Genomic DNA, 19,012 nt, shown 5'->3' with positions numbered 1-19,012 from the left:
TCATAGAGTCTCCTCCTAGTGAGGCATCCTTTTTCTTCTCCTGGCCGGAAGACCAGTTCCCCCACCATAGAGTCTCCTCCTAGTGCAGCATCCTTTTTCCTCTACCTGTCCTTACCAAAAGCCCTATCAATTGTGGAGCCAATCAGTGACAGGGAGCTGCAGCAGAGGAATGAAAAAGTCACATGCGGCTCCAGAGCCACGGGTTGCTGACCCCTGGTATAGTTTAACCACAAAAGCTGCCCTCCATCTTCTTTCTGTACAAAGGGAACTTCTTGTAATTTTTAAGAATTTGTCTGGGTGATGCCACTTAATAATTAAGATGTTTTTGCCTCTCAGCTGAGGTTTTTTTGCTGTTATTTGTTGTTTTCTATTACATTATTTCAGCATCATTTGTCACTTCTGTGACTGTTCCTCTTGTCAAATAAATCTTGAAAGGAATTTCCTTGTGTTGTCTTTCTTTGGGATATAATTGAAGTAAAGAGATATGATTGTAAGGGATACGATTGCTCGCTGTCAAATAGAATCAGTGCATAAAGTCTTCTACCACTCTGCAATCAAGTTTTACCAAAAAGTTGCAAACCACCAAGGCGATTATTATAGAATAATAGACAGAACTTGAACACATGGGCAAGTGATTTCACTGAAGTGGCTCAGATTCAAAAAGTTCTTCAGTTGGTGCTTATTTTATAATGTGGTCCTGGGTACTTTTAGGGGAAGTTTAGATGTTTATGTCACTGAATGGTTTCCTGAGCAGATTTCCTGTCAGTTGCCAGACGCCTTGCCTTCAAACACTGCTTAGAAGCTTCCTGAAAGCACCTATTTGGCCACTGGGCGGGACAGGATATTGGTCTTGAAGACAGGCCTTCCTTCTGACCCAGCAGGGTTCTTTTGAAACCCTTCAACTCTGCTGGGCTTCTCTTCCCATGTGAACATTGGCTGAACAAAGTTGTATATTCTAAAATAAAATACATTTGTTCCCATTAATTTTACCTCACCTACAGGAAGGGTGGAGGATATAGAACAGCTATCCAAATAGCATAGACAATGTGTTACTAAAAGAAATCCAACTTCTGCAGAATCAGAAGGCTTGTTGAAACTTTTTAAAAAAAACTAATGCTATTATTGCTCCTAAATAAGGATATTCCTATTTTCAGTGGTGTACGCACAAGGTGGGAGAAACTTGCTCTAATTTATATACTGTTTCATTTCTACAGATTCTAAAGGCCTTACAATAATCCATAAAGAGCAATATAAAAACAACAATCAAGTAGTACAATTAACAACCAGTTAACAATTAAATTGTTACTTAACAATTAACAGTAATCACAACCAGTGGATGCACTGCCTGGGAAGTGGGGATAGCATGATAATTCATTTCAAAATATCTATCGAAGAACCTCATTTTTACAGTCCTTCAAAAATTTAGCAAGGTTGGCAGAGCTTGAATAACTGGGAGCAAGTTGCTCCAAAGGAGGAAGCCCACCCCCAAGATTTAACATGAGGTCCATGTAAATGGCATTTCCAGAATTCCAGAAGGTAGAACCAACTAAGAATACATATATAGGTCAAGACTACTTTTATTGTAATATCTGTGGCAGTATTATCTTACAAGTCAATGTGCTTCCCCCTCCTCCTTCACTTTATCATGGCATGAACTGGAGGGGAGCGGTCCTCTATGAAGTTTTTATTCAAAGAAGTTTCTTGAAATATGCTCAAGCTGCACTTGTATGATGGTTGCTGTAGTAGTGAGTCTTCCTTTTGTCCATCATAGTCATTCCCTATACTCTCCATACCCTAGTCTAGATGCCAATAAATCTGCTAAAGAATCCGTAGTGAGGATTGACATTACAATGACTTTGACCAAATGGTGGTTATGACCCATCCTTGGATTTCTGGCTTTCTCTGTAACCCTAAGGTCACAAGTTCATTCACAATGCCTGAGCATTAAGTTTGCAGTGCCTACAATCATGTAATCAACCTTTGTAACCTTCACCTGTCGGCTTCCCCAGAAAGTCAATGGGAAAGCCAACAGAGAAGGTTGCAAATTACTGTAGTAAGTCTCCCTCACCCTCTTATCCTCCCCCAGCTCGCCTCCACTTACACTGGTCAGTTGTGCACATTCTCTGACATGTGCTACAACCCTATGCACACCATGCATTCTCCTTGATCTGCACTTGTGCACACCATCCCTTGCCTCATTGCCTCTTAACACTCCCCCACAGACTCTGAACCTTGCCATGCCTCTTGTGCATCACTTGGGTTTCAGGTGGGGATTGAGACACCCTTGGTTGTCGATGATCTAAGTCGGGATGGCAGCGGTGCAGCCATTTTTGGGTTCCTTAGTTTCTCAGCAATTTTAAGTACTGTCAACCATGGAATCCTTCTTAGCTGGCTCCATGATTTGGGTTTACTGTTTTATGGAAGTTCTCTTTTCGGAAATTAGTTCCAGTTGACAATGGTTGAGGGGAGAAAGAGATCAATTCCTAGGCCCCTCTTATGTGAAGTTCTACAGGGTTCTACTCTCTCCCTCCTGCTTTTCAACATCTACATGAAACTGTTGGGTGATGTCATCTGGTGAGGCCATCTGCTGGTTTAGGGTTCAGATTCCTCAGGATGCTGATGATACTCAATTATATCTTTTGACCCTTTGTCAGTCAAGTGAGATTGTTAATGTCCCAGTGTCTGGAGGTTGGATAGGTTTGAATGGGGGATCATCTTGATTCCATTCTACTTATTTCATTGTGATTACCAATTTTTATCTTTCATTAATTTGATTATAATTTGATTGTTGATTTGATTGTTGCGAACTGCCTAGAGTCATTTAAAATCAAGGGACATACATGTTTAATATATTATTGTTGCTGTGATTGTTGCAATTATTATTATTTGATGATATGGTGTGTTCTACAGTTTATGGAAGGAAAAATAGCTTGTAGTGAAAGATTGTAAATATCCTGATGAATGATAAAAGCATTTATCATTTATGTATGATAAATGCTCAGTTTATTGGGCTTTAATTTAGCAGACTTCACATACAACAGGTACATTTCAATGGCCTAATATCTGTTAAATAGAAGGTTTGCCTACGAAATTGAGGCTATACTATTTATATCAATTAATGTAAGTCTACAAATGATGTACATTGATATAAATGATGAAAATGATGAAACAGTAGACTTTTAGACTTAACCGAGTCTCCCCCCTCCCCCCATTATATTGGTATATTAAATCAATGTTTCCCCCTGTAATTAGATTGTTGCTTATTTCCAAGGAATATTTTTTGAGGAGGACTTATTAGAAAAGATAGATAGATAGATAGATAGATAGATAGATAGATAGATAGATAGATAGATGATAGACAGACAGACAGACAGACAGACAGATGCACACACAGAGGGAGAGAGGAGAGAGAGAGAGAGAGAGAGAGAGAGAGAGAGAGAGAGAGAGAGAGAGAGAGAGAGAGAGAGAGAGAGAGAGAGAGAGAGAGAGAGAGAGAGAGAGAGAGAGCTATCAGAATGAATTATTAGCATTTAAGCAACAGAACTGGAGGTCCAGTTCAATAATAGTTTAATATTATGTGTGAATCCTAACCTCCATTAGCAATAGTCTTGAGTAGAGGACAACACATAGTATAAGGAAATCATAGCATGGACTAATTTAAGAGAAATATGGAGAAGCTTTTTATATGAACCTGGTGAGCATGATCTGTCTTCAGTGACGTTTGAAATAAATCTGGTAACTTTTTTTTAAAGCAGGTCCTTCTTCCACCATGGCAACTTCTAGTGAAGCTGAGAAGCTCCCTTTCTTGAATGAGACCATTATCATAGAGGGTATGTTTTTCTTAATCTTTAATTTGAATATTGACTGATAAGAGAGATGTTTACTAACCTATATACTACTAAAGATTACAATTACGTTGTCATAACCTTTACCTGGGTGAAACCCTGCCTCAGAAGGGAGCAATTTTTGAACTTAGGTACTCAAATGGGCTAACGTATAGAAAGTGTCCAAAATCTGGGGTCTATAGCCTGAGGGAATGAAATTTGGAAAAGTTGTGGGTACTTCAGTGCTACTGGCTGCAGTTGTGCTCTTGGGCTTCTGCCGTAGTCACATGATCTTCATTTTCAACTTTCTGTGACAGTTCCCCATCTCACAATCTCTCTCTTCTTCCTTCACCCAACAGCAGGAGCCACGTACCTGCAAGGACTGAAGGGAGGGAGGGAAAAATAGGGTGGAAGGAAGCCTTGTGCTTCCTTTCTGCCTATACCATCCCTTCCATATACTCCCCCAATCTTGTTCATCTCAGGTGTCCCTCCCCTGACCTGTATTACCCATCCATGTGCTTGACCTGACCTATGCAGCACCTCCCATCCTACCTGACCTGCACCGCCCTCCCACTCACTCTTCCCAACTCATGTTGGACCTCTCTCATATTTCCACATACCATTCCTGACACGCACCCCTTCGCTTCTTCCCTCATTTGTCTATCCTACAACAGCCAGTTTTCTCCTGCTGGCTACATCGTTGACTTCTCCTTGCAAAGCAAAGTAAATGTGGAAGTTGGCAGGAATTCAAGGAAGGAAGGAGGGAGGTCTCTGATGCTCCCACAAGGCAACTGGGAAAGCCAGTAGGAAGCCTGAAGTCACCCCACTTCCATTGCTTTTTTTGTCTATCCTTTGTCCTTTTATTTCTTTGTATAGGTAAAGACATATCTCTGAAATGATGACCCAATGGGTCATAGGATGTCTAGTTATTATATTTTTGAATCAGTAAAATTGAGGTAATTTAATAAGAGTGCTTTATTCAATTTGTTTAACTAGCTGAAAGCTTGGGCAGAAATTGATGAGGAAAAAACTGTTTCTATGTAAGGATAAGCATTTCATTCTGTAGGCTGTCAGTTGTTGTTTTTACACAAGAGGTTGTCAAATCAGCATGCAACATTCCATTTCATGGTTGTAAGTTTAAATTTTGCCCACAAATGGAAGCTGTGTAATATAATCAGTTGCAAATAACCAGGAGCATTTATGGAGTTCAAAGCACAGGAGAGTTTATCATTGCTATTACTAGTACAAGAATATAGTCAACTAATGATTAAAGGTAACTTGATGCTACATAAGGGTCAACAGAATTCATGAGGAGGCTGGACTTAGTAGGTCCCTTGTGGCAACATAATAACTCTAAACTGATGACATATTTAACCCTGCCTTCCAGGTCAGCCAGTTTTTCTCCTACAGTAGTGTGGCTACCAAAAAGTGGCAGTCCTTTTATTTTATATTAAATCTCCTGATCCAGATTTTGGACTGCAAAAATCCAGATAGCCACAAGATGACACCATGATTTAGAGTTTTCCTTATATTTGCTTCCACCTTGACGTTATCTGGAATTCTGTCCTCCCGTATGGAAACTGTATTCATAAGAACTTTAAGCTGCTTTGATTTTCTGAGTCAGTTCAATATGCTCAGTATCTCTTTGTTAACTCTGTTAAGTTCCCCTTTTTTGTCAAGGCAGATTCAAAAGGAATTTCACTCTCCTGTTTCTCAGATTGAATATTTGTAAGCGAATTGCACAGGCCAAAAGGATGACCTGTATGGAAAATATCTGATTAATAGAAACTATTTTTCCTCTTTCCCTATAAAGAAAAGCCAAAGAGATTAGCAACAGTCAAATTACAAAGAGTTAAAAAAGATTCGCAAATAATAAAATTTTGCAAAACTAGTCAAGATTAATCGAATTGCCTCAGCCTCAAAAATGGCATCATAGGTCACATATTTTTATTGAAGGACTACAACTAAATGTTGTGTTTGCCCGAAAATAAGATCAGGTTTTATTTTCTTTTGGGCTCCAAAATAACCACTAGGGCTTATTTTCAGGGATGTCCCCCCCCCCCAATGTATGGGAGGCCCACTTCTGCTTGCTCATGATGAGGCAGGAGGCCGCGTGGCATGCTACTGCCACCATGAGGCAAAGGAGTTACCTCAGGGCTGCTACATCCAGGCTCCCCATGCCCCAAGACCTGCCTCGCCTTGGTAATCATGTAGCCAGGATAACTTATTTTTAGGGAGAAGATTTACCATATTTTCTGGAGTATAAATGCAGTCCCCCTCAAAAAAGTGGGTGGAAATGTGGGTGTGTCTTTTACCGAGAATATTGCCAAAGCTCCACCCACCCGCTGACCCCTACCCACCAGCCCCCACCCACCAGCCTTTGCCTCCCAGCAATTTGCCTCCTTGCAGCAAACAGCATGGTCAGCTTCAGCACAGCCTGATTTAACATGAGCAGTTGATTGGCAATTGTATTGGCCTCCTGGAATACTTACTATCAGCTGTTCCAGGCTGTGGGGATCGCTGCTGCCCATTGCCGCTGCCCATCGCCGCTTCCAAACAGATCCCATTTTCAGCCTCTATGTGCCTCATTTTTGGCCTCTGTGTCTCCCATTTTTGGCCTGTTCCAGATGGCAGGGATATGTGGCTGCAGCAGTGATTTCTGCCACCTGGAACCGGCTGAAAATGGGGTGCATGGAGGCTGAAAATGGGATGCACAGAGGTCAAAAATGGGGCATGTAGGGGCAGCGATAGGTGGGAGCGGCAATGGGCAGCGACAGCACCGATGGATGGTGGCAATGCTCGCAGCCTGAAACAGCTGATAATAGGTATTCCAGGAGGCAAATCCAACTGCCAATCAGCTGCTTGTGCTAAATCAGGCTGTGCTGAAGCTGACCAAGCTGTTTGCTGTTTGCCTCAAGGAGCCAAATTGCTGGGAGGTAGACTTTTCCCCCTTCTTCTCCTCCCCAAAAGCTAGGTATATCTTATACTTTGGAGCACCTTATAGTCCGAAAAATACAGTATATTTAAAAAAGCATAACTTTTCTGAGCAAGAACCCTGTTTTTTTATATACTTTTCTGTTAGATTTCAGAAATGCACAGACCCACATCCTCCGTGTTGTCCTGAACAACAGACATATAGCTAAAGATATAGATATAGCTAAAGATAAAGATATGTATATGGGTCTAGGTATAGATGTATATGTATACATATACCTATACAAATACCTATGCATATATGTATGCATATAGAGATGATATAGATCAGGAGCATCAAACTCAAGGCCTGCGGGCCGAATCTGGCCCGCTGGTGCTTAGATCTGGCCTATGGAGCCACTCTGGAAACAATGAGGGACTGGCCCACAGTGCCTCTGTCAGCGAAAATGAAACTTGGGAAGACCGCATACAGCCCTCACAACTTCTGTTTTCACTGGCAGAAAGTTGCAGGAGGCCATCGCAGCGGAAATGGAATTTGCAAGGACCGCGTGCAGCCCTCCTGAGCTTCGTTTTCGCTGGCAGAGGGTTGCAGGAGGCCATTGCATTTGGAAATGGAGCTCAGGAGCCCATTTTGCTGGCCGAGCACTCAGGCCACCACAGGTGCCCCCGATACAAGTGACGTCAAGTTGGCCATGCCTCCCCCCCAGCAACCCAGGTCAAACACATCCCTGATGCAGCCCCCAATGAAATTGAGTTTGACACTCTTATATAGATATAGCTAAAGATGTAGATATGGATGGGATTTAGCAGGTTTGCGCATAGTGTCTTGAATTCCAATCATCTTGAATTGAAATTGTCTTGAATTTGCCTGATGTTAAGAACACTGTTTAAGTTGGAAGTCATTTGAGGCCAACGCCCTGATTGAGGTATCTGCCTTTGAACTTGGAAGAGAATGTTTTCAGTTTTGAAATGCTTCCTACTCAGCCTTTGTTTTTCACGTTATAAGGATTTAGCAAAGCCCAAAGTAGCAAAAGCAGATTAACCTCACATTGCTCACACCAGTTTAATCGTCAAGGCTCTAAGTTACAGCTTCCCAGTAGCTCTTTTGTGGATCAGAACCATACTGACTGCTACTATTCTATGGTTGATTTTATTGGTAAGTCTCACCTAGCCATTACATCGATGCAATCTTACAGTGATTCTCGGAATTAGTTTTCTTAGCATAGTCAAGATCTCCTTCCCTGTCTTCTCCTTTCCTTTATATGGTATATCCCCCAGTTCTGCCTTCTTGGACTCCATTGTCAGAATCTAATCTTTCCTATTGTCTTCATTGTCTTCATAGACTCCATTACAGCCTTTTTGCTTTCCATGTATTCTATTTCAGCAGCATCCCATTCAGGCATGAAATCCTTCTATTTTTGCTACTGGTTCAGAACCGGGAGCTTGCGCCCAGCCCTTCTGCGCATGCTCAGAGCCTCCATGATGATATCTGGGTGGGTGGGCGGAGCCTCCTGCCGCCGCCACTATCAGTTCACCCGAACTGGGGCGAACCAGCAGAATATCACCCCTGATCCCATTTCTTATTGCTTTACCGTACCCATTTTCTATTTTGACATATCCCACCAATGCGTGAACTCCTGATTCATGTTGTAAGAGAATTCTCTCCCCTAAAGGTTGCCATCATTTTCTGTTCAGTGATGGGAAAGAGATGGCTGTGTATAAAGTTGTGCTTTGCTGGTGATGGACATGTAGACCAATATTTGCATGAGACCATAGGATAGACACTATAATGTCATGCATATCATTAGGCGTTATTATGCAAATTATGTAATTTGATTTAATTTGAGCAGTGAGTTCATGATGTGCATCATTCATCCCTTGCACCTGACCGTCAGGGTGTATTCCAAGTGAAAAAGATCTGTGGTTCAACCAGAGTCCTATTCATTTTAGTAAATTATCTAGATTAATAGAAAGGAATGTTTGTAGCTCGGGGTTGAACTATGGGGTCCTTTTTGCTTTCTGAGCTTGGTTGTTTTCTTTCTCAAACAAAAGCAATAATTACAAGATTTAGAATTTCTGAAAGTAATTGTATCTTTAAAAATTAATCAGTTAACAATTAGATTTTTTTACAGCTGTCATTCATTTTGGAAAACTAGCTACATTGTTATTTTTGGTGTTCTTCTAAGTTTGGATATTAGGGGAGAAGAATGAGATTGGATTCATCTCGAGCTGGTTCTCCTTGAGTTGTGGCAGGCTTCCAAATTCAAAGTCAATAGCAAATTCTGATGCATCAGGATTCTGATGACAGCATGGGTTATGTCCACTGTTAAGCACAGGCTAAAAGGTAGCATAATAGTGCATCTAGTTAGAGATCAAGGGGTTATCAAACAGCCAAGATAATTGTTTTATGAATGAAATGTTAGATGTACAATATTCTCCTGACATAGTCTTACTAAGGCCTTTCTAGGAGCCATGCCTAAAATTCAACTTCTTCTAGAGCAAGAGTATCAAACTCGCCGCCTGTGGGCTGGTTGTGTCAAATACTGCTTCTGCCTCCACCCAGTTTAGCAAAGGGGGGAAAAGTCCCGATATGTCACATGGTGACGGCGTGATGACACAAGTTTGACACCCCTGTTCTAGATTATTTGAAACAAAGTTTGACATAAGTGTGGCATGTGGGACTGCAATATTTTAGAAAACTGAAGTTTTTAATTGCCAAATTCATCTGAATGTGCTCATTGTTTTGAAGCTCATAGTTGATCAAAAAGTTCTTTGAGTAATACACTCTTTTTTTAAAAAAAATCTTTTCTTTTAATCGGGGAAGTGTTATCTCCTAACTGTTTCCATAGGATTTCCCAAAGTTTCTCAGACAAAAAGTATCACATTACACAGTCCAGCTGAACTTGAACTAATGTGTAGTTTGGTCATCAGCAACAGCACAAACATGGCAAAAATGGAGACTGTTTGGAACTCACAAAATGCAACTTTCAACCCGGAGACCATCAGGAGGAATGAAACTCACTCCAAATGGTGCACTCGATATACGTAAGTGGCTTTTATGTTACATGCTGACATAGTTTAAAGTAGAGAGGAACAATCTTTTAGTAGGGAGGGTCACTCTAGGAGGGGCACCTGCAGTGGCTAAAAGACTGTCCTGTAGAACCACTTTATAAATCCTTAGTAAGACCACACCTGGAATATTGCATGTAGTTTTGGTCACCACATTATAAAAAAATAAATAAATGTTGTGACTTTGGAAAAAGTGCAGAAAAGAGCAACTAAGATGATTGGGGACTAAAGACTGGAGACAAAAACATATGAAGAACAGCAGGAATTGGGTATGGCAAGTCTGAAGAAAGGAAGGACTAGGGGTGACATGATAACAGTGTCCCAATATTTGCATGAGCCGCGGTGGCGCAGTGGTTTGAGTGCAGTATTGCAGGCTCCTTCTGCTGCCTGCTGGCTGCCTGCAATTTCACAGATCGCATCTCACCAGGCTCATGGTTGACTCAGCCTCCCATCCTTTGGAGGTGGATAAACTGAGGACACAGATTGTTGGGGGGGCAATAAAGTACTGTGAAGTGGTATATAAGTCTAACTGCTATTGCTAAGTGCTATTACTATTTGAGAGGCTGCCACAAAGAAGAGTGGGTCAATTTATTTTCCAAAACACCAGAAGGCAAGACAAGAAGCAGTGGATGGAAACTAATCAAGGAGAGAAGCAACCTGGAATTAAGGAGAAACTTCCTAACAGTGAGAACAATTAACCAATTAACAGCTTGCCTGAGGGCTCCATCACTGGAGATTTTAAAGAAAAATCTGGGCGAAAATCCACTTGCCTGAAATAGCAATATCAATAGCAGTTAGACTTATATACCACTTCATAGGGCTTTCAGCCCTCTAAGCGGTTTACAGAGTCAGCATATTGCCCCCAACAACAATCCTGCGCCACCTCGGCTCTATGGTATAGGATCTCTGCTTGAGCAGGAGGTTGGACTAGAAGACGTCTAAAGTCCCTTCCAGCTCTATTCTGATGGAAAGAATTGTTCACAGTTGGATTTACTTTTTTTCTGCTTGCTACATTACAACTGGTAATTTGATAACTTTGGGAAGGTGCTTAGTACTTCAGCCAAGCATTTTAAGAACTGCAAGCAACTTGAGACTATAGGTTGAGGAGTTCATGTTTCTTTCTAATTACTTGACTGAGGCAGGAGACTGATCATCCCAGAGAAGCCAAACACAATAAAGGGCTTGAAAGAAAAAAGAAAAAGAAAATATGGTTGGAGATATTGGGTTTATTGTGGAATGATGCCTTTCAAGTTCAGGCAGCTTCTGGATTAAGAATGTTCAACAGGTTGCCTTTTACTAAAAAAAAATATGGCAGAGGGCATTGTCCTTCCCTAAGCCAACCAGCCAGAGTGTGATTTATGAACTGTTGAAATTACACTTCTTAAATACACAACCTTCCAGTGGTTTTCAGAAGTGCAGAAAAACATTGCACACTTTTTAGTGATTCATCAGCTTGAGGAAAGAGAACACTATCCACCATTTTGAGTAATGGGGAGCCTATTTGTAAGAACAAGCTCAAACAAAACTGAGTTAAGAATGGAACTTGTACTTAACCCAGTAGCTGGCTTTATCCAAAGAGCTGTTGCGTAGAGTTTGGAACAGAATTGTTCCACAAGAGAAGCCGAGCTGTGGGATGATTAAATTACAAGGGAAGAGATTTTGGATGGGGAGCAGGAAACATTTTCTAAAGAGCAGCATCCTTTCAATAATGGGATAGGCTGCCTTGGGTAGGGACCCAATCTTAATCTTGTTTGCTGGAAGTGTTTCAATAGAGGCAGGATGACCATTAGTTGGGGATACTATAGGTAGTTCTCGACTTACCATTCATTTAGTAACTGTTCGAAGTTCATTTTCGGCACTGAAAAAAGTGACTTATAATGGTTTTTCACACTTTGCCACATCCCCAGGGTCACATGATCAAAATTTGGATGCTTGGCAACTGGCATGTATTTATGACGGTTGCAGTGTTCTAGGGTCCCTGTGATCCACTTTTGCGACCTTCAGACAAGCAAAGTCAATAGGGAAGCCAGATCCACTTAACAGCCATTTACTTAACAACTGCAGTGATTCCCTTAATAACTAGGGCAGTGTTTCTCAACCTTGGCTACTTCAAGATGTCTGGACTTCAACTCCCAGAATTCCCCAGCCAGCATTCACTGGCTGGGGAATTCTGGGAGTTGAAGTCCAGACATCTTCAAGTGGCCAAGGTTGAGAAACACTGAACTAGGGGAAGAAAAGTTATTAAAAGTGGCAAAACTCACTTAACAACTGTTTCATTTAGCAACTGAAATTTTGGGCTCAATTCTGGTCTTAAATTGAGGACTACTTGCATAGTACTGAATTGCTGCAAGGGGTTGTGGTTGGATTAGAGCAGTGTCAAACTCAGTTTCATTGAGAGTGGCATCAGGGTTCTGTTTGACCTCGGTGGGTGGGGCATGGCCAGGATGGGCGTGGCCTGCTTTATGTCACTCATGTTGGGGGCACCTGTGGTAGCCAAGTCCTAAGGCAGGACTTCCATCAGACCCTCCCTCACTTTCATTATAACTTCCTCCCTTCCTCCCTCCCTCCCTCCCTCCTCCCTTCCTCCCTCCTCCCTTCCTTTTCTTCTTTTTCCTTTCATCTTCCTTCTCTTTTCTTCTTCCTTCCCCTCTTTCTTATTTTTCCTTCCTTGCTCTCTTCCAATCTTTCCTTCTTTTTCTTTGCCTTTCCTCTTTCCCTTTCTCCTTTCCTGTCCTTTCTTGCATGCTCAAATGCAAAAGGGGAAACATTTCTCCTTCTGATTTGTTTTTAGTTTGTTTTGCTAGCCTTCTGTCATTGAAAACTGAGCTCGGGGGTGGGGGAGAGGTCAAATTTGTTGGCAGAGTCACCATGGGCTAGTCTTTAGCTGTTTCCAGGGTGACCCCTTGGGCCAGATATAAGCACACTAGGCCTGGATCCTGCCCGCAGGCCTTGAGTTTGACACCCCTGGATTAGAGGATGACTGAGGTCCTTTCCATCCGTAGTTATCTGAACTGTGATGATCCATTTGGATATTCCTAATATTTCAGCTATTATAAATCCGTATCTGTTTCAACAAGCTGCTTACATGTCACCATTTATCAATCTAGAACATTACTGTTATATATTTTCCAATTGCTGTTTTCATATTGTTTTTCTTCATAGCTCAATAGTGTTTATTACGTATCAATTGCTTAACTGTTTTTAAGGATAAAAGTCAGAAACGATGACCAGATGAGCAATTACACATGTGTTTATAAAACTACACCAGAAATAAAAGCTACATTTGTTTTACAAGGTAAGATCCAAGAATTTACCCTATAAAAACTCACTCTTCCCAAATCACACCTTTTATCAGGAAATCAGAGCATTTACCCCCCCCCCCCCAGTGTTTTCTGCTCTGCCATATTAATGCCCCAAAGGTGCTTTTTCCAAAAGGCAACTGGACTTTCTTTTTTAAAAAAAAGTTTTTCCTTTGAAAACATTTTGCGTCTCCTCCAAGAAGCTTCTTTAGTTCTCCTAAAGCTTCATGAACCGAAGAAGTTTCTTGGGAGGAGAAAGAAAATGTTTTGAAAGGGGAAAAAATAGGAAAGACCAGTTGCCTTTTGAAAAAAGCACCTTTGGGATAACCATGACCTGGATGATTGAGAATCTCCCTAGACTGTCAGATAGATAGTCCTCGACTTACAACAGTTCATTTAGTGACTGTTCAAAGTCAAAACAGCAGTGAACATGTGACATATGACCATTTTTCCCAGTAAGGACTTTTTCAGCATCCCCATGATCAGGTGATAAAAATTCAGATGGTTGGCAATTGGTTCATATTTATGACCGTTGCTGTGTTCCAGGATCATGTGATCCTCTTTTATGACCTTCTGACAAGCAAAGTCAATGGGGAAGCAAGATTCACTTAATGACAGGGTTACTAATGTGTTCAGTCCCCCCTCCTTCGCTCGTTAGCAGACGACAGCCAGACAAACTTAAAAGGAATTCACTTTATCAGTCCTCGGCTCAAACTGGCTGCGAGCCCAAAATAAACCTAAATAAAGTCTCTGCCTGAAGATAACAGAATGCAAAACAAATCTCTCTTATGGCAAAACAAAGTGTACAAAAAGAAAGCAAAGCACTTCTCCAAGTGTCTCTTCGAATCAGGGTTACAGAAAGCAAATCACTTCTCCAAGTGTCTCTCACAAATAAACCACGACCTAGGATCAATGAACGAATGAATGAACGTTGACTCCTGCAACCAGGGCATGGCACCATCCATCCTTTTATCACCAGAAGACCCCACTAACGAGCCCCAGCTGCATTGTTAATCTTGCATCCCGAAAAGACTCACAGGAGACTTCTGCTGAGTCACAACACTAACGTATTAAGTTCAATGATTTGCTTAACAACTGAGGCAAGGAAGATCATAAAAATGGGGCAAAAAAACTTTAAGAAATCTCACTTAACAACAAGAATTTGGGGTTTAATGGTCATAAATCAAGGACTACCTGTATTGATGCTCTCCACCATCCCAATTAAAAATGAAAAGATGGAAAAAAAAACCACAACAAACCACAGGAGTTCTCAATGCTGTCAACATGTACATTTTAAAAAAAAAAGCTGGCAAAAAGTTGATTGTAATAAATATGAAGCAATGGCAAATCAAACTAAAATAAAACGATATTTTTCTTATTAACATGAAAGAGGAATTTTGCTATAAACCATCAAAATAATAAGTTCTTTTAAGATGTAATTTTAAAACACGTCAAGACTGGTTCCTTTAAATCTAATTTCTTTTTGTTCTTCATTTTAAGACTATTTGTGCTTCTCCTCAAATCTGCATGGAATGTCAGAGCAGTTTTTCTTGCGGCTGCCCCTTTTTATTGATAATACTGTATCATCTGCTGTAAAATGCTGAGGATGCAGTGTGCTGAATTATTGATATGACTAAATATAGAACGATGATGCAGATTAATGGAATATTAAATTCCATTAAATATTAATTATTCCTTGTCTTTTATAAGCAGCCACTTGCTACTGATTTTTAAAACCGAACAAATGCATTCTGAAGAATCACTGCTGGGGCTGAAAATGAATTCACTTTCAGTGGGGAGAAAGATTATTCCACTTGTCTCTGTGCAAAATGATGTTTTGTAGGATTAGAGTTTTTGCACTGTACAGTTTAAATGTGAGTCTAAGACCTAATCAAGCATCAGACCAGTGGTGGGATTCAATTTTTTTTTACTACTGGTTCTGTGGGCGTGGCTTTGTAGGCATGGTGTGGCTTGGTGGGCGTGGCAGGGGAAGGTTACTGCAAAATCCCCATTCCCTCAGCACCCCACTAACCTGCTTTCCAGGTCCATTCTCCTGTTCAGGCAACAAAAGAAGATCAGCTGGGAGGCTGGGAGGCAGCAGGGGCGGGGCCAGCCTCTTTGCTGGTTCTCCAAACTACCATATTTTTCAGAGTATAAGACACCCCTTTTTCCCTCAAAAAAGAGGGTTAAAATTTGGCTGTGTCTTATACACTAAATACAGCTTTTTTGGCCTCCCGAAACCCCACCCCCTTCACCAAAATGACCATGCAGAGCTTTAGAAGGCTTCCAGAGTGCTCCTGGGGGCTAGGGAGAGCAAAAATGAGCGAAAAATGGGTCACTTTTACTCATTTTTGCCTCCCACCCCCTAGGAGCACTCTACAAGCTTCCTAAAGGCTATGCATACCCTTTTTTTTTGGAAAAAAAATGGGCCCATTTTCATGAAATTTTTGGGAGGTCTGCAGAGTGCAATTTTTTTAAATTTGTCTCTTCAAAAACTTAGTGCGTCTTATACTCCGAAAAATACGGTACTCAAAAATTTCCACTACCAGTTCTCCAGATCCTGTCAGAACTGGCTGAATACCACCTCTGCATCAGACACCCGGAAGAATTCAGCTTCACTGCTCTTTTAGTTAGTTCTTCTAGTCTGAGGTGGGGGGCAACCCCAAGGGAATTTCTGATCTGAGTAGTTTCCTACAGAGCCCTACTCATTTGCAGAAACAGCTAAACATTTCCAAACTCATTTGCAATATTCTGATGGGAAAAGCTCTATCACTAAGAAAATTGTTTCCGCGTGATAATATGGACATTTAAGAAGTAGAAAATTGAGTACATAAGGATTAAAGATCAACCCTGATCATCAGGGATGTTTAAATTTGCCCGTCTGTATGATAATGTGTATACTGTAGTTTTGGCAGTAGAATTGCTGCAAAAGTGCTAAATCAAGAAGGATGTAATTGGTTGTTGTGTATCTATCATCCTCACGTAATTATGACGATGTGTTCTGCAGGCATTGGTTCCATTGCTTATTGTGAGTCATAAAACAGTGCATGTTAATAAGGAAAATTTCATTAGGATAAAAAAAAAACCCCAACAATATTGTACTCTGCAGCCGAACGTTAATCAGACTGGAAAGTGGTAATGATCAACTACATTTTATTTCATGCTGTATTTGTTCAGCGCTAATCTTATCAATGAGACACGAGCAATATATTTCATACTGCTATATTTTGTGGTTGGGTAATGGTGTGAGCAAAATAAATTTGCTCAAACCAGGATGTTCTAAATAGCATACTTGACTTTGGCAAGCTCAAGTTTTTGGTTTGTTTTTCTTTCTTTTGGTCAGGAATTTTAACAGTTAAGTTTGCAAAAACTGCTTTTTCTTTTTGCTTGCTTATTGTTTTTGAATGAGAAAAATAGCAGAAACTAGGTTTCCACAGTTATTGGCTTTGGGTACAAAAATTTGGTTCATGTTAAATTTGATTACTTGCATAACAGTGAAAATATTCAGGCCAGGGTAGGAGAAGCCCATTTAACTGGGAATGAAACATAACTTGCAAGCATGATCCTTTCTTAGATACAGTGGCAAATTTCTACCTTATTAGGAAATGATACATGAGCTTGCACATAAACCTCATCTTCAGTTGTTGTATGTCCCTCAGCCAATCAGAAACAATCATTAACAATTAACAATCATGTTAATTTTGAGTAAGTTATTTCCATGTGATTTAATTATTCCCAGGGATGTTTAGAATCACAGCTATTTCCAGATGTAACCAGGGACATTATTTCCATATAAATCATTAAGTGCAGAAGACAAAATCTACCTTGAGCCTACTGTCAATAGCTAGAAGTTTGTGTAAAATAAAGTACCCTGAAGAACATTCTAACCGTAACCCTTAAAATTGTATTTTATGATCTAGAGCAGAATGGACAATTTTCATGCAGCCAGGGCCTGTTTGCTAATTATTTTGGGCTGCTTGGATGGTTGTTTTGATATATAAAAAAACCCAAACCTTTTGTGGGTTTTCAACATCTCTCTATAAAATCCTTTCAAATTCTCCAAATGCAACAGAGAAGGGAAATAATCCATATGAGAGAATCTCGGGGGGCTCAAAACAAAATTGGTGGATTCAGGTAGCTGCAGAAACAGCTTTTCTCATACTATATTGAAGTCCTCTCACTTCTGCAAGTGACAATTTGTTTCTGTTCCTCTCAATTCTAGCTGTGTCAAGGGAGCAAACTATCAGTTGTGTATAAGAAGATCCATATTAGTCTTCTGAAAGCCTATAAAGTCCCATCTTCTATTTCTACAGTGTTGAATCAGAAGCTTATAGGTAGCTCAAAGCTAATGTGCCCATAACCCCCACAGAATGTTATAAGAACAATGATAGCTTCTCTGATTCCATTCTAACTTGTACTGACTCAAGAGGTGACTCAGCAGAGTTGGAAGGAGAGACAAGTGGGTGACATCTTGATAGCTCCCTTACTCAGAAGAAAGAGGAAGAGGCAGAAATGGTTTCCTGATGAAATAGCCATGTTTTAAAGGCCCTCCTAAAAATGTTCCTGTTCCACAGAATGAGGGACAGGAAGGGGAGAGAGAAGGGTTGATCCTGATCCCGAAAACATCAGTCCCTAGAATAAAAACCATGTTCTGTCCAATTTTTCTTCATTCATTGATTTTCAGCCTTGAATCTACCTTCTTCTATTTTATCATTTTAAATTGGAAATGCATTTAATTATACTTTACTAAAATTGCCTGCAGGAATTCAGGAGGCAATTGAAATTGCACAAAAGAGCCTTAGGCATCTATTTCAGACAAGTGTCGTGCCCCTTCAGAGATGCTCTAGATCAGAGTGTCTCAACTTTGCTGACTTTAAGATGTGTAGACTTCGATTCCCAGAATTCCCCTGGCAGCGTGCTACGTGAAGAATTCTAGGAGTTGGAATCAACACATCTTAAAGTTGCCAAGGCTGACCAACACTGATCTACATGGTAGGCAAGAAACAGCGGGGACATCCATCTCTTTCTGCTATCCCCCTTTTTTTCTCTTCTGATAGCCTTTAGTCCCTGTCCCAAACAGAGGGATACAGGCAGGGAAATAAAGTTCCTGCTAGACGTCTGAATTAACCCTTTGCATAAAACCACATTAAAATTAAGCCTAGGGATATATCAAAGTGGTCCAAAAGCATCTGGAGCCTGGGGAGGGTGAAAAAGAGGCCCAAGGAGTTAACCGGAAGTTCAGGAACTATTACAGAATAGTTGCTAGTTGTTCTGCTTCGAAAACCACAAAGTCTCCCCTGGGAAGGTAACAAAGAAAACTAGTCATGAAAAGGATGTGTAACATCTCTGACAATACTGTGGACCCTGGTCAAGCATCGCTTATATGCTATGTCCTGGATAGAAGGAAGCAAACTTCCAATAATCTTTTCTGCCGTCCTTGCCATCGTCTGCACAGCTTTTGTGTCTGAAGCAGTAATGCTTCAAAACCACACAGGATTACAATACAACAGGATGCTTTCGATCATTCCTGAATAGAAAGTGGGAAGGATGGGGGAAGGAAGATGCACTTTTCTCATACTGCATTACAGTTCTTTTTTCTTTCCCCTTAGTGCCCAAAGTCCATGTAAAGTCTGAGAATATAATCAGTTATGTGGGTGACACTGTGGTCTTGACTTGTGATGTTGGCGATGGAAAAACCGAAGTTAACCCAAGTTTTTGGATCTGGTATTCAAATAATGGAAGTGGAGAGGTAAAGTTCTGTTTCATTTATGGGAGGAATCCTACCCCCACTCCCACCCCATTATTTCAAGATAATTTTCAAGATATGCTTTTGTAATATAGACCCGATCTTACCCCAGCTAGACTATGAATCAAATGTTCATAGAT

At 40.7% G+C, this 19,012-nt stretch overlaps 1 protein-coding gene across 1 annotated transcript in view; it reads left to right on the top strand.

Moving 5' to 3' along the window:
- The window catches only part of EMB (embigin), a 39,588-nt gene that overhangs the window by 11,437 nt on the left and 9,139 nt on the right, over positions 1-19,012 (top strand). Inside the window, exons 3-6 of the mRNA XM_087715476.1 lie at positions 3,753-3,830; positions 9,608-9,803; positions 13,034-13,122; positions 18,736-18,875. Of these exons, the coding sequence (XP_087571602.1) occupies positions 3,753-3,830; positions 9,608-9,803; positions 13,034-13,122; positions 18,736-18,875 (503 nt within the window). The remainder of the gene's footprint in view (positions 1-3,752; positions 3,831-9,607; positions 9,804-13,033; positions 13,123-18,735; positions 18,876-19,012) is intronic.

This window comes from Thamnophis sirtalis, unplaced genomic scaffold (assembly GCF_051295495.1).
Source record: "Thamnophis sirtalis isolate CommonGarterSnake01/CBP01778 unplaced genomic scaffold, rThaSir2_p1.2 scaffold_5, whole genome shotgun sequence".
In the NCBI taxonomy this organism is placed as follows: domain Eukaryota; kingdom Metazoa; phylum Chordata; class Lepidosauria; order Squamata; family Natricidae; genus Thamnophis; species Thamnophis sirtalis.
Note: the sequence above shows the minus strand (reverse complement) of the source record. Positions and strands in the feature narration are given on the sequence as shown.